Here is a 27,136-nt window from a genome sequence, read left to right as displayed (position 1 = left end):
AGATGAAAATTTAAGGTAATCCTGCACTCTTTGTTTAACATACTCCAAGCCCCACCTCCTGCAAATACTGCTTGAGAGTCACCTACATGAAATTCATGGCTGCATCTACTTGAGAAGGAATTAGAATCAGGACTTATCTGTAGTGTATTATTCTGGATGTGATGCAGATGTGTATTCCACAACTCACCCTCTGCGTCTGTACTCTTGACATTTGGTGTGAAGGAAATGAGGGAGGTTGGGGGGTGCACCAACCTTATATAGCCACAGTAGAGACTAGGGTCACAGGGCATGAGTGCTGCCACTACATGTATTGCTAGTCAAAATTTGCTTTGATGCTCTGGACCCACACACACCTCCTCGGAATACATGGCTGCATCACGTTTTGAACAATTACAGAACAGTAAGACAGACTATGTAAGTCGACCTATGCTATGCAACTCCAGCTACGTTATGTAAGTCAACATACGTTAGGTCGAGTTACCACGGGGTCTACACTGCAGGAGGTCGACAGCAGAAACTCTCCTCTCGACTTACTTTACTCTTCTCGTTGGGGGTACAGTACAGGGGGTCGACTGATCCACTGGCAGTCGATTTAGCAGGTCTAGTGAAGACCTACCAAATCGACAGCAGATTGCTCTTCAATCTCAGAGCATCGATCCTGGCTGGTAGTGTAGACATAGCCTAGCTGTTTTTTCCCCATTGCAGCAACTATACTGTGTGCATGATCTGCAGCTAGGTTTGGAAAATGGCAATTTTTAAACACAGGAAGTCATTCAGGAACACCATAATATACAAGCACATTTGAAGGGGTGTCCAGGTAAGATTTCTGAGAAGCTCCTTAGCTAAAGCGTTTCAATGCTTTTACACTAACAGTTAGATATAAGCAGTTACAGACTCATGTAACCCTAATTTCTCAGAATTCAGAAAAGCCTTTAAATGAGAAAAAGCAATACAACCACAAGATAGATACCTTTAGTTCTTTTGCTCCACCAGAAGCTGCTGCCTGGGAATATTCTGGAGTTGTTTAATGCGTTCACTGAAGTCAGACACCCACTGAATAACAGTCATGCCAGCAGGTACAGTGTAATGAGACCAGCTACGAGGCAGAATACCTAGAGAAGACATATCCAAGGTAAGAGCTCTGTATGGGTATGAGTTGGATTACACACTATTTCCCAAATGCAATTTTACCCTTTCAGTGGCAGTCACTTCGCTATTACTGTGTTTTACAACAGATTTTTCATACCATCAAGCACAGTGGGGTTCTAACTTAACTGGGTCCAGAGAGTACAAGTGTAACACAAACTGAAAGACAGTTTCATGACATTATAGAAAACTAGGTAGCTTTCTAAAATGTGTTCTTCAGATGAATATTTAAACAGAAATTACTGTCTAAAGTACAATTTACTAACAAATCCTGGAAGACATTCATTAGTAAGTTCAACTGCATATACACCAGGTCTCAAAATACATCACAGCTAATTATACAATTAAGCCTTTTGCAACACGGAAGACAACAATTTTAAGGAGTTACTGCAAAGGGTACCACCACCTTTATCCTCTGGTCACAAGGCAAAGAATATTTTATTAATTCAGTGTACAATAGTTCTGCTTAAATCCATCTCAACCAGCAGCATATTCCACTGTATTGATACAAAACGTCCCCTTTTCATCACACTGCCAAATGTATGAGCAGAGAAAATCAAGCCAGGGTAACTTTTGGAGTTCCTCTGATAATTTTGGTACGAGTGCTTAAAACTTAAGGTTTAGATGGAAACTGATTTACGGTCAATTAACACCAGGCTCTTTGTTTCAAACTCAGCAAAATCTTATTTTTTTATACCAATCTCAGTTTTAGTGCTGCCAACTCTCAATTCTTTTCCAAGTCACACAGTATAGATGTCTTACTTAAATCTCCAGCTCCTGGACAGTAACATGAAAGTTTCATCTTTCATTTAAATAGTTTCAGCTTCCACAGTTGCAGAAAAAGTTTAAAAACCACAATCCAAGTGAACCCCAAAGGCAAAAACCCTAGACTGCTTAAAAATTTTTTTTCCCCCTTTCTTCAAGTCAATCTCATGCTATTTGAATGGTTAGGTTGGCAATACTGCAGTTCATATATGTCACAGGATCAACCTCACCATTTTGACTTTCAGAATTTTGTATTAGGCAAAAATAGTGGTGTTTCTCTTCAGTGCTGGAAATAAGACGACATCAACTGATGTAATAGGATTACTGGGAAAGCATTCTAGAAAGAGAAGCTTGTTTGAAGTCACATACCTTTCACCAATTCATTTATAAGTGTACGCAAGTAGTTGGTCTGTTTCTTCTTGCCCTCACAAACCTGAACCACGTCGGCAAGATCCTGACGGACATCCTGAAGTAATTTGGCTCCCATTTTAACCTCTCTCTCAAAGAATCGGAACAACGGATCCTTATTTAAGGAAGAAAAATGAGGAAACAAGATGAGCATCTTCTGGTGGGAAAAATAACTTAACCCTGCAACAGTGAAAGGGAACTAGTTGGCTGCCCAAATCCCACATGCATCATCATCAACTGTTAAGGGCTCACCATAATGTGTTTTTTACAATGCAGTCATTTCCTTCACCCACCCTGAAGATGCAGCTGCTTCACAGATGGTAGTTTAAGGGAACTGAAGCAAGAACTTCATTCCCTTCTGACACCAACTGCAGGCGAGAACAACATGCAAGCTACTTGCTACAGTTTGGCCTAATTATTACAAATTCCCTATTCCTTTCTGTATCTATGTCCAGAGCCCAGGTCCATAACCTGATCTAAACAGAGAAGTTTAATATATAATCCAAGTCTAAATCATTCAACAACCTAGAATCAGACTTCCCTTAAACTCTCTTGATTGTAAAACAACCTGTCTCATACTAGCCCTCAGAGCTTTATGGCTCCCTTTCATTTTTAGTCCCCACTCTCAATTAGCAGAAGCCTCAGTATTAGCTACCACCCATCTTTCCAGTGAGGACCGACCAGTGATACTACCTTTGAGCCAACATACACTCCTCAGTTCACTTGAGTGATCAGACATGTGATGTGTCTGATGCTGCACTTACAGCACCCCTGGCTTAGGAAGCAAGAGACTAGAAATAAAACTCTTCTAAATGATACCTTCCCAACCAAATGGAAGTGTTACTGTGTCATAATTTCTTTAACTGAATTACAGCAAAGAAAAGGAAACACAGCAAAGAAAAGGAAACAATACCTTGTTTCAAAGTTTGCTATACTACTTGGACCTAGAAAGACCTTTTTCAGGCTGCAATCTGAGTAGGATACCTCAGCCACATTTGCATAACCCCTAGTCCTTTACAGACCAAAATATGTATTTGGCAATCACCTTAATATTTTCCACTGTTCGTTTAAGATGATTTAGAGTTTGTGGGATAAGATGGAACCAGTTGGAGGCTGTGGTGTGCAGTGTTCTCATCCAGGATGGACGACCATCTGAAGTTGAATCTGTTCTTGCCTTCTTCTCAGTTTCTGCATAAGCTAGATCATCCTCATCCTCTAGCATCTGCATTTTCAGCATTTTACTGATCATATCAATACCTGAACCAAAGAATAAAGGAAGCAAAGCCAAAAAAAAAGGAATTAAAAAAAGGGATATCAGTACAAGGAAAGTTTGAAAGAGGCATGTGGATTACATTTAACACTTCTGTGATTGCCACTTATACTTAAGGATTATTTTTAATTATTAAAGAGTAACCGTCCTTAGGACTAGAACTAAAAGTCAGTCTCACTTGTGTAGTATCTTCCTGTCTACTGATGATATTCTAAGCATGTTACTGTCAACCTTAAGAATTCATAGACATTTATTCATTATTTTGTGGAGGCTGATATTGTTAATACATATTGAGATACACTAAATAGTAAAGTTACAAGTATCTCAAAAAGGTACTTGTGTCTCATCTATTTTGAGCATTAAAAAAAAAAAAAAAAAAAAGAGTGAAGTTTACATAACCTGTAAGCATACAAAGTCAAATACAAATTTTACCCTGTGTGGTGAGAAGAACTTTTTCTGCATTGTTTGGTAAACCAAGCCAGGATGGGGTTTGTGTGTCTGGCAGCAACTCAACCCACTGGACAAATTCTTCACGTCTGTAAGTGAAAGTTGTGGCAGTAAATTGAACTAAGTTAATTATCCATAATCTCATGCATTTTAATAGGTGACCAGAAATACATTGCCTGGCTAAATACCAATGCAAAAAATACAACTTCCAGCTTCTCAAAAGGAAAGCAAGCTACTAAGGTGAGACCAATTGAAATTTGAGGTTGAAAAAATACCTGATTCCATCTGGCATTTGAATATCCTTATGTCCATCAACCTTGCAAGCCAGTTTGAATTCACTATCGAAGCTCAAAGTGGTAAACAAACGCTCCAGGAAAGTGTTTAGCAAACGCTGATCAAATTCATTATCAATGCGACCTCCATAAATGGACTGTGCCATCAATGTCTTCAGAGCAGACCATGGGATTTTATCAGGTGAAATGTTTTGGCGGCCCTGACAGTATAGACAATTTAATTAGAATGTGAAGATTCACCAAAAAAAATAGGGAAATCGAGTTTGGACAGTTTAATGAAAGCCAAAATCAAAAAGTTTGGATATTGCTTCTTTCCAGCTAATCTGGACAGTGTTTCAGATTAATTTGCCCTTCACTGAACAGTAATCACAAGTAATCCAAATGTTACTTTGTATTTAAAAAAAGATTATGAAAGAGCAAAAAAATCAATTACCTTTGCTGTATCATCCAGCCAGGTATCTATTGTGTCACAGGCAGATCTCAGATCAGATTCACCAAATTCATATTTCTTGGACCAGCCCAGGGGAGCATATCGCAAACGTTCTTGAATGATGGCATGGAACCAGGCAAGGAGGAAATATAAACGAGCACGTTCGTTTGGAGACTAGCATGGGAAAAAAAGAAAATGCATTATTTCTTCACACTAAAACCAAAGTGATCAGAATTTATTAAAAAAAAAACCCTGGTTTGCTACAGTGCAGGTGAATGTCAAATGTCGAGTAAACACAGCATTCTCCAGGTTTTAATGCATCAGATCATAAAAAGCTTAACAGATTGCTTCCTTACATGCCAGGTATGTTTTAGTCAGCGTAAACTAAAAGCCTCTGAAAAACTTGTTCCTTCACAATAATATCAGAAGGCATAACATTTGTTTAACGTATGATAGAAACTGAAAACTGTTCATGAAAGTTTCTTTTTAACTTCAGAGCTTTCAGTTGGTTTGAGTTCCACATAACTACACAGAAACCATCGCCTCACCTTGCATATTCTAGAAACAGGAATACTACTGAATGTCCTCAGCATGTTAGCCTTTACACCAGGAGGAGGTTCAAACACAAAGATCCGACCAGCACGTAGCAAATTCACCGGCACCTAGGACAGAAGAGCATCAACACAAGTTACACCCTGAGGAATGCTCCCTTCTATGAAAAATGTGATATTTGGAACAAGTTTGTTAACCTACACTAAGTTTTTTTATTGTAACAGAGTATCCTCCCTCTTGCAATAAGATGCCGAAATTACCAGGAGTAGGGACTTACATGAGAATTCATGTTAAAGTATATGATTAAGTACTAAGGGCCAATTCCTACTTTCTGCTAAGAAAAAGGAAAGGATGGGAAGATGTAGGCAGTCTTTTCTGCCCTGCTTAAGCAGAGAAATAGGATATTTACAAAACACTTGACATTACTAGGAATGGGGTGAGCAATACCCTAGAAAGCACCAGGCAGGATTTTGGGGACATTTGTTCCTGCTCCTGCAGATGCATTCCAAAATGCACCCTTTCCCCCTGTCACACTAAGGCCATCATGGGGAATGCTGCTCTGGTTGGTAGGAGTCTTGTAACAGTGGACACTGGAACAGCACTACACACCACTTGCTGTGCCAGTCGAAGCCAAACTTGGTTTCAGTTACCTTGGGATTTATCTCCATTGTAAGGAAAAGTCGGAAGCAAGCATGAGGTTGTAAAGAATGCAGCTTCTTCTCTAGCTGCATCAACCAACCAGGAGCCAGATGGACATTCTTTAGCATCACCCACCTACAAGAATATGATAACAGAACAGTAACTAACTTGTTATTGTCAGTTCCACTTATATAAAAAGGAGAGAACATACCTGCCAGATTTCACTGCTGTGTTTATTGCCTTATCTGCTTGATTAAATCCTTCAGCAGAGCCTACAAGCAGAAGGTTATAGTTAGTTCTAGAAACTTAATTGGCTTAAATTATGTTTATATGAGGTGGTAAGAAATAAGACAAACATAACAACTGCCTGGAACAATTTGCTTTTCTTAAATTAGTAAATGTTAATTTCACCATGCATGCACACACACAAAGATGAAAAAAATATCTGAATCAACAACAAACATTTACAGACAGGCAAACAATAAAAATGCTGCTTGAAGACAGATTTAAGGATATTTACTTCGTATATTTTTACGAGTGATGTTGACAATTTGTGTTTATGATAAAGCTTTAACTTTTTGAATCCCAATGTCTGTCATTAAATAAACTGTCTCCCCCATGATTCCCCTCCACTGAAAGTTTTAAAACTGTTAAGTGTTCTTAAAAAAATAATCAGTATCTGTCAAAAATTATAAAACAAAAATGAAAGTCAAGTTCTGCCAAACCTAATGATAATGTATTCTTACCTATAGCAATAGAGGTAATCTGTGTGTTTTGTTCAGTGGCAAGATCTTCAACATGGCCACTGGCATCATAGCCAGGTACAGAACACATCAGAACAGGAGTATTAGGTTTCACCTACAATCCAGGGCATTTAAACAAAACATTTACAATTACCATAAGAATAAACCATATTGATAATTATGCACCTCCCCCAAATCTGTGGGGGGAAGGTAAATTCCCTTCATCCCTTATGCTACTGTAATAAGTGTGTTCAGCATAGCTAGTAAGTGTTATACTGCAATAGTTTTAGCTAAAGGATCCTAGGAATACTGTTCTCTCAGTGCTGAAGCCTATAACGGACACCCATCACCCAAACTGAGGCAGAGCAGTCTGATGTGTCACCACCAGAGATGTATGCCCTTGATACGATGTCATGTTTTAAAAGTATTTCCATTCCTATAATTTACCTCAGTATCTACAATGTGTGTCAGATCTAAGGGCTGCTCCATAATAGACATAAAGGATTCGCCAAGGTTTGCTGAAACAAAGGCATGTGCCATGGCCAGCAGACGATCTGGACGGAATGCCTGGATCAAGAGCAAACGATGAACGGCCTGCCCAATAGGGGCTAAAATGAGAAAAGAAGAGAGAGTGTGTTATTGTTCCTGACGCTTAAAAGGTCATCATAATTTGATAATTTTCTTCCCAATCCTTGAACTGTGTTAATCAAATTATTGAAGAAAAAAAAGACTTAAAACTACAGCTTTTAAAGACTGAGATACAAGCTGCTAAATGCAGTACTGGATACTGAAGTTCACATAATGGTAATTGCTATTAATCTGACAATCAAAAGTAACTCTGCCCAAGAAGGTTATCTTAAACTGATTTAGGCATCTCTATCAATGTGACCATCAGGCTTACGCACAGTACTCTTTTCAGGTTGCGAGCTCTTCAGTGTCTAATACAACAGTACCGTAATTTGATTAGGGCCTTTGGATGCTTCCGCAATGAGTTCATATTCAGAATCTAAAGCCTATACAAGTGTTGCCATGAAGTCTCTAGGGATTTCAGCAAAACAAAACCAAAACAAAACCAAAACCAAAACCAAAACAAAAACCAAAACAAAAAACACGCTTTCCTGCAGCATCTGCAACTAAAGTGTTGCAATATTGTGTAATACATAACACATGAAGAATGCTAGACTATTAAGGCAAATAACTAAGCTGTTATTTGTAACAGAAAACTTTCAGCTTGACAGTATCCCTTGTTAAGATTTTGTCCAGATCTACTGACTGTTTACCTATCATTTGAAACCTATATGCTCCAGTGATAAAAGCACCATGGGAAACTAGTGTAGTTTTTCTTATGCAAATTCTGATCCCATAGCCAAAGAATTTGACAGCAGCTACTAAAAGTGAGCTTAAAATACTCCCTTTAGAAAAAAGTTGGTTAGTAACAATTTATAGCAATTAGACAGCTCTGTAAATGATAAACAGCCTATTTCAAACAAATTTTGCATGCAAGTGCTTTGCCATGTGATCTTACAGATGGGAAAGATTAAGCAAAAAAGAGTGGCAGTTTTCTTTTAAGTTTTCACCAATCCAGAGCTTTAGTTTCTTTCTAGCCACCTATAAATATCTACGCTTTGCATGAACAGTCTTAGTTTCAGTTAATACAGAAGTTGAGGCAGCGGGGGGGAGGGAGGAGAGAGGTAGCAATAGTTCTAGCAGGGGAACAGGCAGGGTCACGAAACTTGTTATAAGAGAGCCTTGTACAGAGTACTGTTACAGAGCACTGAGTTAGACCAGGCTGGCAATGACCAAAAGGCACAGATGCCCCATTCAACTCTCTACGTACAGTGGATTGTACGGTAGTTTATTCCTGTTGCAGGGAACCACAGTCACTACACTAGAACAAATTTTAACAGTGTTTTGAAGGAACTATTTGAATGTGCCTTTTTAACTTATATTTGCAAATAGCTGACACCTTTTTGTGGGCAGTCTGAGGGGAATATCAAGACAATGCCCCCACTTGACACAAAGACCCCATGGTAGGGTAGAGTCAGGGACAGGCTGCACAGTCATTACTCATGCTGCAATTGTTTTGTGGATTGAAAAGGGAAGTCTTCAAACTTGCAGTGCTTATCAAACTTCATAAGTGCTAAGTTCTAAGACTTTAATGAAGGTCTATTCTATTCAAGACAAACTGGTAGCAAGGCATTTGCCAGGGTAAGAGTGCAACTGAACTTACTTGCAGGTTTTTCTTCAGACCAAATGTATGGCACAGTCTGCTCTGGTGAACTGCTCTCCAACCAGATACAGAATTGCTGTATTGAAAGAAATATTAATTATGATGCATTGTGCACGACACTTAGGATTCCATTCCAGCTGTAAGATCTTCAGAACAGGGACTTCCTACACACATGGATACAGAGCCTACCATTATATGGTCTTGATAGTGATGGGGGTGTTTACTGCAGCAAAAACCCCAAACAAAACTAAAACTATATACTACATAGTCCACTTAAATAAAATGAAACTGTACACTAGTTTCTACAAAGAGGGGGAGACCGATCCATGGCTTAGGACACTAGCTTGGGAAAACTGAGGTTAGAATCCCTGCTCAAAATCTTCCTGTGTAATCTTGACAAGCCACTTAGTCTGTGGTTCAGTTCCCAACTCCATCCGTACCTCATAGGAGTGTTTGAGGTTAGCAACATTGTGAAGTACTCATACTATAGCAATGGGGGCCATGCAAGTACCCAACATAGGTCTAACCTAAATTTAGTACAGTGACAGTGCTTAACCAGGATACTTGCCTCATCAGCTTGAACCTTAGAAACCAGGTCCTTAAACTCAGGAAGGCAGCTCAATCTCATCATAGCTTCCATTTGTTCAGTTGTAAGTCCACTGATCTTTGGGAGAGATGCTGTGCTGAGTACAATTTCTTTTCCTCTTAAGAAATGTTGGAATTCTGCATCATATGTAGGCTCCCTTAAATTAGAAGAGTAGATTTTAGTCAAGTATCTGTCTTCAACTGAAGTAGTGGTTAACTTTAAGGCACCAAACACAAAGCTTTCATGTATGTAAATAGGAAAACTGAGATGCATCTCAAAAAGCAAAGATTCAAATATTTACCCAATTGTGCCTTTAAGTTTAATTCTGGCCAACAGCATAGCAAAGGTTATGTGATCCTGATGTAGCATGCCACGAGCTACTCTATTGAAAGCCACCTAGCGAAACAAAATGTAACAGGTTAGTTGTATTATAAAGAGCCTTAATCAGATTTCCACAGGACAAGACCCTTTGCTAAGTACAATGTCAATGAAAATTCTATACTGAACCTGGAAGAGGTCTTTTGTGATGATTGAGAGACGCTGGGTATGGTCTGTAATTCCCTTCAAATTTGGGTTCTCGTACAAGACATTATGATAGATATCCAAGAAAAATTGGAGAGAATACTGGTATAAGAAGTGTATCTAAAAAGAGTTAAAAAAAGTTTAGAACTTATGGCCCTACTGTTTGTCAAACACTGAGGTTATTGCAATCCGTGACATACTTCTGTAGTCATAACGGGAATTTAAACAGTACAGCATGACTTTGGAAAAATGTTATGAGTACTGAATATTTCTGGTGGGAAGAAAGGGATTAAATTTGATTCTTTATCTAACCTGTTTCAGTGACTCCATTGTGAAGTAGATACTACTGCATGCTGTAGAAAGTGGCAGATACTGCTGAGATACAGTCTCCACCTCTTGCATGACAATATCAGTCTCTTCTACTTTTCTGGTGACCTCTGCTGCTTCCTTCTTTAGGTTCTCCAAAGTAGTTATGATTGTGTCATCATCTAAAATACGTCCCTTCACTTCATTGAGAGCTTGTAGCAGAGATTTTTCTAACTGCCGCAAACGCAGTTGGAATTCACCTTAAGTAAAACAAATTGAGATCTGCGATCACATGCATTGCATATAACCTATAGAAACATTTTATTCTATGCAGCTTGTCATATCTCCTATATGCTTTGAAACAGAACATTCCAAAATATCACATTCCTCAACTATAAAAATAGCTGTATATTAGTAAGAGAGAGACAGTCAAGTTTATTCTCTAATTAGGACTCATTTTTATGATTTAATTTGTCAAAAACAGACCTTGAAGTTTAAGGAGGTCAGAACGTTTTTCATCAACATCTGGTCTTTCAGCTTTCAGGACCTCATTCAGACACTGGCTCTGTAAACTACTGCGAGTTACTGTGAAATTGACAAACGTAACACGAGAGCAGAGATCCGGGGGAAATTCAACCTATCAAAATAAATATCAGGATCATTTTGTTGGCTTAATACATGTTCTGCCCTGCTGAAAGCTAAACAAATTTGTAAGCATTCCTTACTGTTGGATCTCTGGTGGAGAGGAAGATGACAAAGGATGGTGACAAGTCAATATCTTGGTCTCCCAGGGTAATAAGCACTCGACCTCCAGTTCTCCGGACTTCACGATTCAGCACAGGATTCAGAACTGGGTCATAGCTCTCCACATCCTAAACAGCAATACAATTGAGAGTAATGAAGAGAACAGTAGCTAAATGGACCTGTGCTGGAACAAGCTTGAATAAAGTTTGATCTGGATCACATTTTTTCCCCGGCTTGGGAAAGCTCTAGTAGTAATCCACATGAAGTTTTGGTCATGTGTGAAACTACTGTTAGTCCAATGTTATTCCCCATACAATAAGCTATACACAGTTTAATTTTTACTATCAACTACTATTCAGACATTTTGGATGATGGATTACATACTTAAGTAACATTTCCAGATTTGGCTCTCTTAATTTTGCTCTTTTCATTGTGTAGATATCAGATTATAAGTAGCACCAAGAGGCCACAATCAGAAGTGATGCTCCCATTGCTACAAATATTAGACCTCAATCCTGCCTCAAAGAGCTCACAATTTAAGAGCACAAGCAATAAGAGGGTGATGGAGACTGACACCTTTGGAAAGTAAGTTAATCTGTGCCTCAGTTTTACCCATCTGTGCTACAGGGATAATTTAGCCTTATTTCTTAAGGTATTGTGAGGTGCTCGGATACTACAGGAATGGGTACCATCTCTAGACAGATGTACTTTCATACATTTGCGTTACTTTTTGTATTTTCATCAAGCCAATTTGACTTCTCCCATCTGCTCCAATCTAGCTATTTCAACACTGACTATTTACTGTAGATATCCATAAGAGTGAGTTAAGATTTTTTTAGAAAACAGGAGCATTACAGATCAGTGTAGGGACTGTTCTACGCAGGAGGGATGGTGTGTGAAGTGTCACGGAAGGGAAGTGGACAGGCAGACTGGAAAGTGAAATCACCGGTGAAGCGGAAGGGGCACAATAGGTGACAAATTATTACGTAGCAAGGGGCACAGCTGAGAAAGGCCTTTAAATTTGACCTTGATATGGTAGGAGAGGAGGAGCAATGTAGTTAGAACAACAGGTAAGGGAGATGATCTTTGCTGCATTTTGATCCATTGTCTACACAAGGACCTTCATTTATTTAATTCCTGAAAAGCACAGAATTGCCAGAGTAGCAATAAAACTAAGCCCCAGCAAGTGAAGATTTCAAGTGTACTTCCTGGGAAATGTAACCACAATTTTTTTTTTTTTTTTTAATTTATGTAAACAAGAGACTAACCTGGACGAGTAGAGGGTTACCAAATCTCAATGCACTTTCCAAGTTCTTTCTGAAAGCATCATCCAAAAAGCTAGTACGAGTGATCTTACGGTCCTTGTATTCATTCATAATGAACTCTGTGGCTTGTCCAGAAGGATCAATGATCAGTGGATACCTAAGTTAGTGAAAAAATATTTCCATCATATGACTGATTTAAGGCTTCCGATACAAGGCATTTAGTCCACTCAGGTTGAGTTAATATTCTAAATCTTTTTTGGAGAATGTGGGCTCATGAAATGGAATATGGAGGATCACGGTCATTGTTTGGAGAAGATAACAGTTAATGATCTAACTAGATACAACTATCAAAAGGATACTTTAACGTTTCAGTCAATACAGACTAACAGCTTCAGTTTGAGCTAAGTTGGTATAATAGTGAAGAACACTAAAAATGCAATTGTTTTGCTTATTTATAAACACAAGGGAAGGAGATTATTAAGACTTGAATTTAATTTGCTAATCATGGGTACTATGTAGATGCCAGACAGCGCTCAAAATCTCTCAAAGCATTTATATTCAGTTTGATGATAAAGTTTCAACCAAGTTTTCCTTTTGATAGGCGTGTGCAAATTCCATTGACTTCAGTGGGAGTTCTGTGCACCGATCCATTGTTAAGTTTATCCCCATACATTCTGTACTTATTGTACAAACGAAGTACCTATTAAACCGCTTAAGCATGATAGCGTTTTCTGTGCACAGGTCATCTGCAGGTAGAGAACTTGCTTGCCAGCGAAGACGCTCATCTGCATTGGAAAGGTATTCTGTCCTCGCAATGTCTGTACGGAACTGTAGAGTAAAACATTATTATTATTATTTGCCCAAAGAGAGCCCAAAGTCCGATCAAATTTGATCTTTATCTTTTGTGAACACCTTGTGATTTCCCCTTTACGAAACAGTAACTCATTACAATCAATGTTAACATGTGTGGTAGTCATGACATTAGTAATGGTGGATCAATCTTTACCTGGATATTTGCTTGCTGCAAGTGATGGGACCATGTAGTGAACAAGTTCTGTCGCATTTGCTGGTCAAAGTAACCAGCATAAGCAATAAAAGCTCCTGAAAGCAAACAGTCTCCTGCAATAGTGGACATCTGGTTCTTGAAGGTTTCACTTGTCTTCTCCCATCTTTCACGTTCAGCAGACAGACTCTTCAAGAGAGCTGTGCTACGGTTTACCTAGAAATTAAGGAATGGTCAATATAATATATATCTTTATTCAAAATGAAGGCTCCCATAATTATCGCATTTGCAACCTATATGGAGAAACAAGTCTGCCCAACACACCAGCCTTTGGACCCAAATTTTCAGAATTACGTATGTCCAGAAAACAACTATGAGTGCATGTACAACTCCGGAAGTTTGGGTGTTAGAATTCTTGGGCTGTGAATTTCACAGTTCTGGTAGTGGAAAGGGATAGAAGGGTTGCAAACATTTTGGAGAACAGGATTACAATTCAAAACGACCTTGACAAACTGGAGAATTGATCTGAATTCCACAAGTGAAATTCAAGAAGGGGGAAAAAAGTCAAATGCAAAACTACAAAACAGGGAATAACTGGGTAGGATCTAGCTGGCTAGGCTGAAGAGCATCCGGGGGTTACAGTGGATCACATTGAGTATGAGTGAACAATGTGATGCAGCTGCAAAAAAGGCTAATATTCTGGAACATATTAACAGGAGTGTTGTAAGACAGACACGGGAGGTATTGGTCCCAATCTATACAGCAATCAGGGCTCAGCTGTATTACTGTGTCTAGGTCTGGATACCACTCTTCAGGAAAGATGTGGACAGGTTGGATGAAAGGCAAAGGATGAAACACACTGAAAGGCAAACTGGAGTAGAGAGGCCATTAAAGCATTCTGTTTTAGAAAGGTATACAGAATGTTTGAAAGCCACTACTCCCACCCCGAAACAAAGAAAAGTTAGTAAAATGGACAAAATGGTACATTAAGTATTCTCACTTTTGCTTCAACTGCAGCCAGGTCTGCCTTAATTGCTTGAGCCTCTGAAATCAGCACTGCATACTCTTCCTTGTAGCGAGCAATACTGGCCTCGAGATCACGAATCATCTGTTCTACCTCATTAGCTTTCTGTTGATTGTCTTCAGCATCATCCTCCAGTTTCTGTAGTTCATTGCGGAGAGGTTCTACTCGTTTCAACATATCTGCATAATTCAGCTGTGAAACATGTAAACAGTCAGTTCTAGATACTTTCTAGAAAGGAACTTACCATGTGACTTGGGACCATGCAAGTCAGCAAGAATAATTTTTTATGGATTGAGGGCACCCCTCAGGATTTTAGGTATTCAGGATTTCATTTTAAAAAGTTTAATTTTCTAGTCTTCTACTTAAACTGATTCACTATTCTGAGTCTGCAGGCGGCCTGGAACAGCCAGAGATGTAAACTGCACTCTTCATCTCACTGAAGTTCTTTGTGAAGCCTCCAGATTTCGATCAAATTAAATCATGCAGTGCAGAGAATTGCCAGTGCGCTCTCTCAGGGCATGTAGGATGAAGGAAGGAGAGACACTGCAATGAGTCTGGAAGGCTAGAAGAGGGAAGCTTACCCTTTGGGGGTAAATACCAAATTACTTTTTCTTTTTCCCTGGGATTAGCTTGCCCCCACTGAAGGAGCCCTCCTGTTTTCCCATAACAGCACTCTACTCAAGCTTCTAAAATCCCACCTGTAAACTCTCAGCCAAAGCCTACACCCACAAATAACCAACCTGGCCTTTGGACAGGGCTAGATGAGATGCTGTCTGTGCTTGCCATTGACATTACTTCAGAACTAGATGCCCTACCCTAAGTAAGACATGATCACCCTGCTCTAAAATATTCCCCACCCTTGTCAGGTGGGGGAAACGAGATCAAACCAGGCAACAAAAACCTGGTCTGTACATACACAAAATTGGCTACGGAGCAAAAAGACCAGCCACTAATCACGATTATTAAAACAGATATTTTCAACTGTCTTTTGAAAAAGTAAGTTAAGGGTTTCAATCATTACATACAAGTTCTTATGAAATGTACTGCAGGATCCTGTTAATCATGTGACAGTTACCCGAGTATTCAAGAACACTCAGCACCTTACTCTGCACGTTCACTTGAGACCAATTTCTGTTTTTACCTCTACAATAGCAAGCTAGACAAGACGCCACAGATCTTTGAGTGATGGAAGTCTGCGGATTCTGAGTCCTTGCATGTTTTCAGCACTGTAGAACTAGTACTGAGCACTAGGTGTTTGATTTCCCACATAACACTGAAGCATTCTACATTGGCGTATCTACTGCAGAAGAGTTACCTGTGCAATTGCCCATTTTACCATAGGGCCACACGCTAAGGATGCTCGGTTTACGATTTCGTAATTGTAACTTGGATTTGACATGTAATTCTTCTTCATCTTTTCCCGGATGGAATCACTGCAAAAGAAGAGTTATGTTTCACACAGCATGTATGCAAGTATTGAAACTGTCAGCGCAGAATTACTGAGAGGAAGTTGCCCCTTTACTACAGCAGATAAACTAAAACCAATACCGTAGATCTTCAGTATTAAAGTTGACAATGAAAAGCTGCTGATTAAATTATATCTTTTTCCAGTCATTTGTCTCCTCACCAAACAAGAGACAGATTGATTCTAAAACCAGTTTTACTGCAGCAGGAGGGCTGGCCATTGCTCTTACTTCAACAAGATGCTGCTTCCTTATACAGCTCACAGCTATTAAGAGAACGAAAAAAGTATTCAGCATGCAACAATCAAGGATTTAAGGCTACTGCTAGGAAATAAAGAAAGAAATTTAAGTTCAATTACTGGGAATAGTCTATATCCCAGTGCTCTGATGGCAGTATGTGCTACTCAGACTATACTTTAAAATTTATTTTAAGAGCAAAATTTAGCCGAGATGCATATCTGCTCCCTGATAGATCATCTTCATGAATATATGACAGTTTGATATTTTGTTCGCCGCATAAAAGGTGGAGATTCTGCATACGCATTGAGATTAATTTTGCTTTTTGTGAGGTAGAAAACAAACCCTATCACCACCAATTGTGACTACTAACTAAGATTTCTATTGTGGAAATATTGTGAACAATTTCTTTCTATTCCCAGCAGTACCTCAGTACCTGCAGTTATTCACCTGATCTCCTCAGCAGAAAAGTTTACAATAGTTGGAATGAAGTTTTCCCTCATAATGATGGAACGTATCTGTTTCCAGTCAGTTGTACTTTCACCCAATAGTAGACAGATGGATTCTAGTGCTAGCTTCACTGCCGCAGGTGGGTTGGCCATAGAACGGACCTCTACCAGATGCTGCTTCTTTATTGATTTTACAGCTAATCACAGTGGTCAAGCCGGATCGATCAGGAGAAAGGAAGAGTATTGATAGGGGAGAAAAAGGAAGAGAAGACAGCAAAATAGTAAGACAGGAATTAGCAAATCTTCATTGAGATTGTTGAGAGATTAAGCTTCAGGTCATATCTAAAATGAATTAAACCTCTCTTGTAAAAACCAAATGCTTTCCACATTTTGAAAACTCTCCACCAGTATTCTCACTTGTGTGAGAGCAAGCTGAACTATCAGAAGCCTCCAAGCACTCCTACAAGAGCAAGAGTTTGCACCTGGCAGCTATACTGAGTTCACAAGTTAAGGAGCCTAAAAACAAGGCTATGCCTCTACAGTGAGTGACCGTATACCTAATCAAATAGTGAATTAGAAGTCCTTCCTCCTCTTACACAACCCACTGATAAGCCATTGTAACTAACTCCTGAGTAAATAAGTTGTAGGTAGTATTTCCATTCACGATACTTCCTAGTGTTTGTCGACCTACTCCTGTTTCAGGAGTTCCTATTTTAATGTGGCCTGGTATACTGAAAGATACTAAGTAAATCTAGCAAAGCTTGACAAAAACAGTGAACCATTAAGACACTTTATTGCTCAAAAGTTTAATAAAAATACAGCTTAGAATGCAAGTCTACAGTAGCAATAATAGGACGTTTGGAAGCTCAGTAGTGCTAGTGAACCATTTTATTTCTACTGCTTCCACACTAAAGATTAAGATACTGCTGATAAAGGGAAGGACCCAAAGTTCACTGAAGCAAATGGAAGCACGCCCACTGACTTCAAGAGCCTTTGGATCAGCCCCAAACCCCTAAAGGCAGGTATGCTGTAGTTATTTGTCAGTGCTGACTTACCATTCTGAGCTTCAATGACAGCAGGCTCGACTTTGTCTAGATCCTCCTTCACACTCATTTGCTTATCTGCAATTACTGCTTGCTGTTTGTGCAGCTGCTCCTGAATATCTTGGCTCATAACCTAAGAGAAAGATTGTGCAACCTGTAATATATTATTTCTAAATATACTGCACATGTACAAAAAGGTAAAGAAAGCTTTGGTTTCACCTTTTTCTTCTCAGCTTCTTGCTGATCCTTCACCATTTTTTTCAGCTTGTCATTAGCTGCAGCATTCTTTTTTTCCAACTCCTGGCTCTTTATTCTCAAGTCCCTACGCAGTTCTTCCACCTGTCATGAATTGTAAGATTAGAGTCTGTATAGACTAAACTCAGTTTTAAAACGTTTTAATAGCTCTAATTTTATTTTAAAAAGCAAAGTTTAAAGGTATGTACCTGGTCAACAGTTTCCTTGATCTTTCGAAGACCAACATTCAAATGCATCTGCTGTTCCTCCAGCTCACTCCTTTTCTCATTGAACAAGTTAGCATAATGGTTGATGAAGTCCAAGTAGTGACGTGGTGTGATGGCCATAGTTCTGCCTCCCCGTTTTGCTAGACGAGCGTTAGCCTTTTCAAAGGAAAAGGATTTTGTCAAAAGTTTGTATATGTAAGAGATTAGGATTATAGAATATCTAGATTTTTTTTTAAACTCAAAACTGTCACAGGGCAACGTTGTTGTACTGAACTTGTGTCAGTCTACTAGAACACGGCATTAGAGATCCGAGTAGCATGCCAGAACACACCTGATGAAGGGTTTGATGAACAAATACACAGCTATTCACAATAGCTTCCCTATGTGATGGCGGTTGTGGTAACTTGTCATATACAACTGGCATATAGTCTGGCACAATGTAGTTTGGCTTCTCAAGATCCATTTTGCTTGTAAACTCTTTGCCAACTTGGTACAGTGCTTCAGTTGACCAGTCTCCAAACCAGTTCAAGACACACCTGCAGACAGGACAAGACATACATTAAAGCCTCCAAAATTTTTTTTTTTAAGAGGGTATTAACAATATTCTTAATTAAAAAAGACAGACCTGAAGTTGTAGGTTAGTTCCCAAACAGAGTAAATAAGTTACCTGTTGAAGAGAGCTGGAGAAGTAGCTGCTCTGTCCTTCAGGCCCTCAGAAGATGGGTTCATGGTGAACACAACATGGAGATTGCGAATAACTTGACTGGTGAACCATTTGTACAATTCTTCATGGGAATCTAGCATTAAGCCTTCTTTCTGCGCTCCCTCTTTACATTGAGTCATAAGGGTGGCATATTCATCTCCTTCAAAGAGACCAGGAACCTAATCCAGGAAATAAGTATATTTTTCTTAAAGGCTTGATTTTTTTCCCTGCATAACTGCTACTTTATACACATTTACTCAAGTTACCTCTCCATTGGCCAGAAGAGTATTCATTCTCTCCAGGAATCCAGAATCCAGTACATTTGACTCATCCATTATAAATGCTATTTTCTCATTCTTGCAGCCAGAGCGTCTTAAGACCGTTCTCAGATCTTCATCAAAGTCTTCACCTGTGTATTTTCTATGAACCTATAAAGATTTAGCAATAGTTACTGATCTTTTTTAGCCCTTATCCTCCCTCACAATGACTTACGTTTATACATTTATCTTACCAAAGATAGAATATCTGTAAGACAACTGCAAGCTTTAACAGTCAGTTTTTTTGTTGAGTGATTGAACTAAACCAACCTTTATTTGGTAAACACTTAAACCATTCATCCAAGCTACGAATCGTGAGAGAGTAGTTTTCCCTGCTCCACTAACTCCAATGAGAAGCAAATGACCCTGGGGCTGGCGGAAGATTCTGAAAGAGATTGGTACTTCAAGTAAATTTATTGCTTGATAAATTGTGAATTAGCCAACACATTTCCAAACCTCCTTTCCTTGCAAACTTAACCTATATTTTTTTTTTTGGTACTGTGACCGGTTCGGGGGTACACTGAAGTGACTATTGTCAATATTTCTCAGTCTACTGCTATAATTCCAACCTTGCAGTGCCCCCTTCACAGAATGCCTCTCCCAAGTAGAACACCAGAACAAACTGGTGCTCCATTCCGGACTAGTCTGAATACAGATTTGTTTTATAATTCAAACTAGACAAACCCAGGAGTTGGAAATTCAGCTTACCGGTCAATTCTTAGGACATGATCCAAAACTTCATTGAACAGCACTAGTGGCACATCAAGTTCTTCCTCATAAAACACTTTCAGCCTGGCTTTTACATAGTCTCTCAGCTCTTCCTGATCCACTGGGATATAATCCTAGAATAAGGAGGCCAATATGTAAGCAAGAGATCTAACCGTCTAGAATTTAAGATTAAGGGAGAGGTTATCCAGCACAGAGGGGTCAGCAGGGTGAGAAAGGGGCTGGAGTGACAAATTCCCAACTCAAGAATTGAGGAGGATCGCCACAGGGACCCCCTCAGACTCTGATGTAGTATGTGCCACGGGCAGGGCATATAATGTTACATGCCACGGCAGCAGTGCTGCCCAGAATTTCTGCAGGCATCTGGGAAGTGGCTTGCACGATTTAGACAGCCCATTAAGACTCAAAGCTACCTTAGTCCCCACCCCACTCCCCTTTGGCTATGAGTTCTGTGCTGTGCCTCTTAGCAGTGCAATTCAGACCTTCACCTTAAGTTGAAAAACTGGTTTCCACATCAGCTCAGATGCTGCACTAAAATCTGATGCATTTTCTATTTGTGCATCATGTCCGCAGAGCCATTGTAATGTAAGGCATTTAAAAGGATCTACTGATTACTTTAAGAGGCAATATAAGTCAGTATATTCCATAAGTGTCAGAAAATTCCCAGGTAGATAGGTATTTGTGCTCCTACTTGGCACTTTTACCATCACTGCAAATTCCTGATTTGAACACACATATGGCTCAACTGGTTTGAGTTATGTTATCTAATACATGGGGTGCATGTATGTTAAGTGTATTTTCATAAGTCTGAACAGACAGGAGAGCATTTAGCCAGCAAACACAGAAGTAGATTTATGAATACCTGCTTGGACACTGAAAAGCAAACCCTAAAATATTCAGAGCAACGAGCTTTACAAACCACATATTAGCATTACACAATTCTTTTTTTTTAAGACAGTTGCAACAGCTGAGGTCATATCAAGGACTGGTGGTGGTGGTGGTGGGGGGGGGGGAGGGGGGGAAGGGAGGGTGTCTAAGGCCATGAAGTTTGACCAGACACTATTGTTTGTTATGGGACGACTATAGGCATTTATTGTTTTGAAAGCATACAGCTAGATAGAAGATTGAGTATTCTTGTACTCCACAATCATACACCTTGGGTCATACCTCAGATCAAGCAACTCAATAATCTAACACCACTTGGGAGACCCAGGATGCTAGGAAATGAAGCTTGTGACTCAGTGGGTGGCACTTCTCCTTTGAGTCATTAGTTAGCCAGTGTGGTTACGGACACCACTGGCTTATTTGTTAAATAAACCAAAAAGAACCTACATCTCCTAACTGCACTAGTCCAAGACCCCAGGATACTTTCTGGGATTGTTACCCTTGGTATTCTAGAGGTGTCCCTGTTTGGGTATATGCTCTTCCTTCAAATTCACAGTTCTACTCCCTTGATACCCAGACAGATTCTGCTGTGTGCTGGATACCCATCATGGCATGCTGCATCAAATGTGTTTGCTTACCAACTCCAAATGGTTAGCAATCCTTATTGTCAAAGGTAAACTCTATCATAGCATGGACTCGCAAAAAGAAAAAGGAGTACTTGTGGCACCTTAGAGACTAACCAATTTATTTAGCATAAGCTTTCGTGAGCTATAGCTCACTTCATTGGATGCATTCGATATAGCTATAGCTCACGAAAGCTTATGCTCAAATAAACTGGATAGTCTCTAAGGTGCCACAAGTCCTCATTTTCTTTTTGCGAATATAGACTAATACGGCTGCTACTCTGAAACATAGCATGGACTATGTTTAGCACACTAGAAGGAGTACTGCCTAAGAGAAGTGGTGGGCAAAGATTCACTCTCTTAATAGGATACTTAGTGTCTGCAACAGTCAATGGCAAGGCTTCGACTGAGATATCCCTCTTTACCTTTGACAGCCAATTGCTGTACAAGATGGGTCTGCTCATAGCTTTCTCTTTGTCTATGTTGGGGAAATGTTTCAGAGCTACCATATCAATGTTTTCATCAGTCCAACGTCTCTCCTCATCTTCCACAAGTCTAGTTAAGGAGAAAGACAGTTACAAGCAAGCATGCAACACCTATTAAAAACAGATATACGCGAAGTGTTTTAAATATCAAGTTAAGGCAAAGGGTAATACTATTAGAACTGACCCATATTTACATCTACTTGCAACTACTTAGCAATCCAACAGACACTTCTCTTGCCCTGAGCTTAGAGAGGACTAGATTTCAAATCCACAAAAGGTATTACTCCTCATATATAAGCCTTTGAAGGTGGCACTTATTTTATGAACTTTAAGTTTTGTTCATTTCTACAGCAAGCGCAATTTCAATTTGACAAATCCTGAAGATGTGAGAAGGGAGTAAGGGTGAAAAGCCTTTCAGTGTAATCGTAACAATTTAAGGTCCAATATGGTAAAAAAAATCTCAATTTGGTAAAATCCTCAATCTCAACTGCAACAATTAAAGAAAGAGGACTGAGATTGGCCAAGCCTTTTCAAACTATTTGTTTTTACCACCTTTAAATTTGAGGTGAACTATAATCCCGTGGTCTTCGTAGGCAGTCTGTACTTCACCTCACAAACCTGCCCATTACAACAGTTTTGTGCTCCAAGCAGATAAATGAATGAGCCAACCGTTTGAAGTTGAAATTACTGGCCAAAAAAAAAAGTGGAGTTTGGCATTTGAACTACTTGAGAATTCTGCCCAGCTGAGCCCTTTTAAGTGTTTATACTTAATATATCTAAAAGAGCAATCTGGAATCAAATTAGAATTCAACTTGGGCCTCAACTTATTTTAAAGGAAAGTCTCTGGAAAGAGTTGAGAAAAAGATCAATTTGTACTTTTAATACTATTTCCATAGTTTCTTTACCTGTCTTGGAAGAGACGCAAAGCTTCGTGTGCCCAAATCCTAATAAGGCCTTCAACAGGTAAGGTTTCTAATGGTCTCAAGGCTTCAAAGATACCTCTCACCCATCGAGTCATTTCACGAGGTGAATAGATGTAGTGTGGTTGTGTGTCTTGGGTGAACCTTTCCTAAAAATTCAAAACACTGGGTATAGTATCTAATGGGATAAAGTTGTGCAACAATAATTAACATGCAAACAATGCTTTTCATGTTCCCATCTCACAACTGCTAATAAAAACTGGGTAAGCAGGCCAAGACAAAAAGCACTGGGATTTATCTCAAGTGGCACAGTAACAAGGAAAAAGGACTAGTCAGAAGTTGGGATAGTGTGTAGAGCCCGTTACCTGTGACATTGTGTAGAACTCTACCATGGCAGCAGTAAGAGGTTCTGCATATGTGCGGAGCGATGGGATAAGCCTCAGCATTGCACGATTGAATGTTCCATATATCTGAGTAAGGGAAGCCGGTCCAGGATAATCCACATACACCACAGGGACGTGGCGTAAAAATCTGAAAGAGGTCCAATAGCTTAGTGTTCATACGAGGAGAGACTTCATCCAAGTCAGCTAGACTAGACCTGACCGATCTATTTTCAAAATTAACCAACTGCCATCCTTGGTGGAGATTTCATCTCAAATTAAGCCACTAAAAGTCAAAGTAGGAGAGTCAATTACTGACTTGTACTCTGCAATATCACATCATATTGGTTCATTTCTGATCCAAGCTGCTTGTTCCATAGGGTAAAAGTAACTATTAATTTCATAACAGCATTCTCAGCCTCTGAAGTGAGTAATGTTCAGCACTCACATTAGATACCACCCTGTTGGCGAAAACAAAGTCCTCTTTGAAGTACAGGGATGTGAGTGAGTACAGTCTGTGTTGCTCAGAGAGTCGAAGGTCAGAAGCAATCTAGTCTAACCTCCCATATAACACAGGCGGTAGAACTTCCCCAAAATAATTCCCAGGGCATCTTTTAGAAAAAAATGCTATCATCTCGATTTAAAAATTGTGAATGATGCAGAATCCACCCCCAGTAAGTTATTCCAATGGGTAATTACTCACTGTTAAAAATGTATGCCTTGTTTCCAATCTGAATTTGTCTAGCTTCAGTCTAGCAAAGAAGGGTATAACATGATCCAGTGGCTGGAAGCTGAAGAGCCCATTATTAAATATTTGTTCCCTATGTAGGTACTTACAGACCAATCAAGTCCCTCCTTAACCTATTCTTTGTTAAGCTAAATAGCTTGAGCATTCTGAGTCCATCATTATAAAAGCAGGTTTTCTAATCCTTTATCATTCTTGTGACTCTTCCCTGAACTCTTCAATTTGTCCACATCTTTCTCTAATTGTGGGCACCAGAACTGGACACAGATTCCAGCAGTGGTCACATCAGTACCAAATACAGAGATCAAATAAGCCTCTTTATCCTGAAAGGGGCTTGGGGATCATGGTGGATAATCAGTTGAACTTGAGCTCCCTGCTGAACATGTAACACTGGCCAAAAGAGCTAAGGCAATCCTGGGATGCTTAAATGGGGATCATAAATAGGAAGAGAGTCCCCCAACCTGCAAGTATGGCCAACATTCTTTGTTCCTAGATGTATGCATTTACATTTAGCTTTATTAAAATGCATATTAACTGCTTCGCCCAGTTTACCAAGTGACACAGATTGCTGTGAATCAGTAACCTGTCCTAGTCATTTAACATCCTCCCATTTTTGGGTCCTCTACAAACAGAAAGTGATTATTTTGTTCTCTTCCAGGTAACTGATAAAGATGCTAAATATCATACGGTCAAGAACCAGGCCCTGCACAACCCTATTGGAAACAAGCCCACTCAATAATGGCTCCCAGTTAACAGTTACATTTTGAGACTTATCTGCTAGCCAGTTTTTAATCCATTTAATGTGTGCCATGTAACTTTTGTATCATTCTAGTTTGTTTTTGTTTTTAAATCAAATTGTCATGCAGTACCAGGTCAAATGCCTTACCTAAGTGAGTATATTATGTCAACACTATTACCTTTATCAGCTAAATTTGCAATCTCAAACAAAACAAAACTAGTTTGACAGGATCTATTCTCCATAAACCCATGTTGATTTGTATTAGTTACATTGTAAAACAACTAAAAGGCGGCAATCAAGTCCTGTATCAGCCACTCCATTATTTTGGCCGAGATCTAGGTCATCCCATTTACACTTTTTAAAAGCTGGCATTTTAGCAGCTTTCTTCCAGTCTTCGGAACTTCCAGTGTTCCAAGACTTATTGAAGATCAACAGAAGCCTGATGGACTGTTAACGAGCAGCTCATTTGGATGCAAGGTATTTTTAAACCAATATTTGACGCTACAAAAACTGGATTCCAATAGTAGAATGTAAAGGAATCAGATACTCCATTTTGCAGATCAGTACTATAGTTTTAGTAGCTTCAGAATAGTATTTACCTATGTGAAAGTGGTTTCCTTCCAGGATCGGTAGGGGGGTTACAAGCTCCAACAAACTGAATCCTCTCTAATTTCACCCAGGTCTGATCCGATGTACGGTAGAAGCCTCCATGTTCCACCATCTGAATGAGGGAATTGTTTTAATATAAGAAAGTTTCCATAAAAGCATAACAGTAGAATCCTTAGTTTCACAACAAAACAAACCTGTCTAATGAAGGATATGACTCTCTGCGTGCCATACTTATCCATATCTGGCAAGTTGATTTCGTCACAGAACAGCACCAGCCACTTTCCTAGCTGCACGGGAGCCAGCACCACTCCATTAGGTGTACGCCTGTACTCACAGTAATGATCAAAAGTTTTCAAAAGTAGCTCTGGGGTAGTAGCACTAGAGAAGTTAAGTCCAACCACCTTTAAAAAAAAAGTGAAAGAGGTAAGACATTTGATATGTTTTAATAGCTTGAAATCTTAGATCCCATCCCATCACAGGCCATTATTTCTGAGTTACTTCAGAAAATTCTTTTCTGGGTATCTGGCTGGTGAATCTTGCCCATATGCTCAGGGTTTAGCTGATCGCCATATTTGGGATCGAGAAGGAATTTTCCTCCAGGGCAGATTGGAAGAGGCCCTGGGGTTTTTTCGCCTTCCTCTGCAGCATGGGGCATGGGTCACTTGCTGGAGGATTCTCTGCTCCTTGAAGTCTTTAAACCACGATTTGAGGACTTCAATAGCTCAGACATAGGCGAGAGGTTTTTCACAGGAGTGGGTGGGTGAGATCCTGTGGCCTGCGTTTTGCAGGAGGTTGCACTAGATGATCATAATGGTCCCTTCTGACCTTAATATCTATGAATCTATAACCAAAGTTTCAATAGATTATCATTCCTCAGTAACAAATATGTTACAACTTGGCCTTCAGACTGAAAATATATGCTGTATGTTGACTAGATACTGATCACTGGATGCTGTTTAAACAAGTATTTGGGTCACTACAGATATATAAAATTCCTTATAGACTTTGCCATCAAAGTCTTATGTGCCAGTAGTACCCACCTGTTATACATACTGTCTCTCATCACTGTTAACAGGTTTAAACACTCATATACCAAGATGGAACAGCTACCTGAACTCAAAATACTTTTGATTTAATACTGAACAAGTGGAAAAAAGCCAGTATTACTGGTGCTAGTTAGAAAGGAAGAACAGATGGCCTTGAAGTTAAGGGACTCCTGGAGTTAGGAAGAGTCTAGATCTTCCTGGTGACTAAGGGCAAGTCACTGATTTCTGCTTCAGTTTCCACTCCCTTTTACAGTTCATGTTTCTACCACAGAATGTTATAAAGATATTCATTTAGTTGGGCAAAGAGCTCTGATACAATGAAGTTTTTGCCATGCAAGCAGAGAGGTGTTGCTGTAATCACGAGAGTGAACCTTGTAGGCAGCTTTTACTTGTTATAAAATTTGCTATTATTCAATAACCCACACATAAACAGAATAGTTACCTCCATATCAGGGAGGGCTCTGAGAGCACTGAAAAGGGTCATAGTCTTTCCAGAACCTGGTGGGCCACAGAGCACTAGGGGTTTGTGTTCCGCTAGCCAAGTATACAGCAAAGCTTCATGGCGGACGGTATCTAGGGTTGGTACTACAACATCAGGAGCAGCAACCTTGTGTGTCTCAACTTCAATCTGAGGAACCTTGGACTGCCATGGGACCCATTCACCTGTAATTGACACCTAGGTGAACAGAAATACAGTTAATTAACAAATTTAGGAGACAGATGTGTTCCAATGGGGTTGTCATCACAACCCCAGCTTATTTTACACAACTTCATGCTTTAATCTGTGAACTCAGTTAGGTTTTTAACACCTACAGATTTAATGCTTTGGGACTAGTTTAGAAGCAGGCTGGATTACACAGTACATTATGTACCAACTGAGGGGGGGGAAAAAAAAATCAAATGTAGAGTAGCTAGCCTTGAGCTAACTTGTG

General features: G+C 39.5%; 1 protein-coding gene across 1 annotated transcript in view; it reads right to left on the bottom strand.

Moving 5' to 3' along the window:
- DYNC1H1 (dynein cytoplasmic 1 heavy chain 1) overlaps positions 1 to 27,136 on the bottom strand; it is a 69,844-nt gene that overhangs the window by 5,861 nt on the left and 36,847 nt on the right. The window contains 39 exon segments of the mRNA XM_077819377.1: positions 971 to 1,005; positions 1,008 to 1,112; positions 2,281 to 2,434; positions 3,365 to 3,576; positions 4,022 to 4,125; positions 4,312 to 4,529; positions 4,763 to 4,933; positions 5,308 to 5,421; positions 5,962 to 6,085; positions 6,162 to 6,222; positions 6,697 to 6,808; positions 7,141 to 7,301; positions 8,924 to 8,999; positions 9,492 to 9,666; positions 9,811 to 9,905; positions 10,017 to 10,151; positions 10,344 to 10,597; positions 10,824 to 10,974; positions 11,063 to 11,209; positions 12,350 to 12,503; positions 13,047 to 13,174; positions 13,353 to 13,565; positions 14,350 to 14,565; positions 15,689 to 15,806; positions 16,524 to 16,719; positions 17,578 to 17,698; positions 17,785 to 17,904; positions 18,009 to 18,182; positions 18,358 to 18,562; positions 18,694 to 18,908; positions 18,996 to 19,157; positions 19,317 to 19,431; positions 19,755 to 19,888; positions 21,706 to 21,835; positions 22,671 to 22,834; positions 23,051 to 23,216; positions 25,149 to 25,270; positions 25,353 to 25,559; positions 26,647 to 26,880. Coding sequence (XP_077675503.1) covers positions 971 to 1,005; positions 1,008 to 1,112; positions 2,281 to 2,434; positions 3,365 to 3,576; positions 4,022 to 4,125; positions 4,312 to 4,529; positions 4,763 to 4,933; positions 5,308 to 5,421; positions 5,962 to 6,085; positions 6,162 to 6,222; positions 6,697 to 6,808; positions 7,141 to 7,301; positions 8,924 to 8,999; positions 9,492 to 9,666; positions 9,811 to 9,905; positions 10,017 to 10,151; positions 10,344 to 10,597; positions 10,824 to 10,974; positions 11,063 to 11,209; positions 12,350 to 12,503; positions 13,047 to 13,174; positions 13,353 to 13,565; positions 14,350 to 14,565; positions 15,689 to 15,806; positions 16,524 to 16,719; positions 17,578 to 17,698; positions 17,785 to 17,904; positions 18,009 to 18,182; positions 18,358 to 18,562; positions 18,694 to 18,908; positions 18,996 to 19,157; positions 19,317 to 19,431; positions 19,755 to 19,888; positions 21,706 to 21,835; positions 22,671 to 22,834; positions 23,051 to 23,216; positions 25,149 to 25,270; positions 25,353 to 25,559; positions 26,647 to 26,880 — 5,898 coding nt within the window.

This window comes from Eretmochelys imbricata, chromosome 6 (assembly GCF_965152235.1).
Source record: "Eretmochelys imbricata isolate rEreImb1 chromosome 6, rEreImb1.hap1, whole genome shotgun sequence".
Taxonomy (NCBI): Eukaryota; Metazoa; Chordata; order Testudines; family Cheloniidae; genus Eretmochelys; species Eretmochelys imbricata.
The sequence above is the reverse complement of the archived record's forward strand: the minus strand, read 5'-3'. Positions and strand labels throughout refer to the sequence as shown.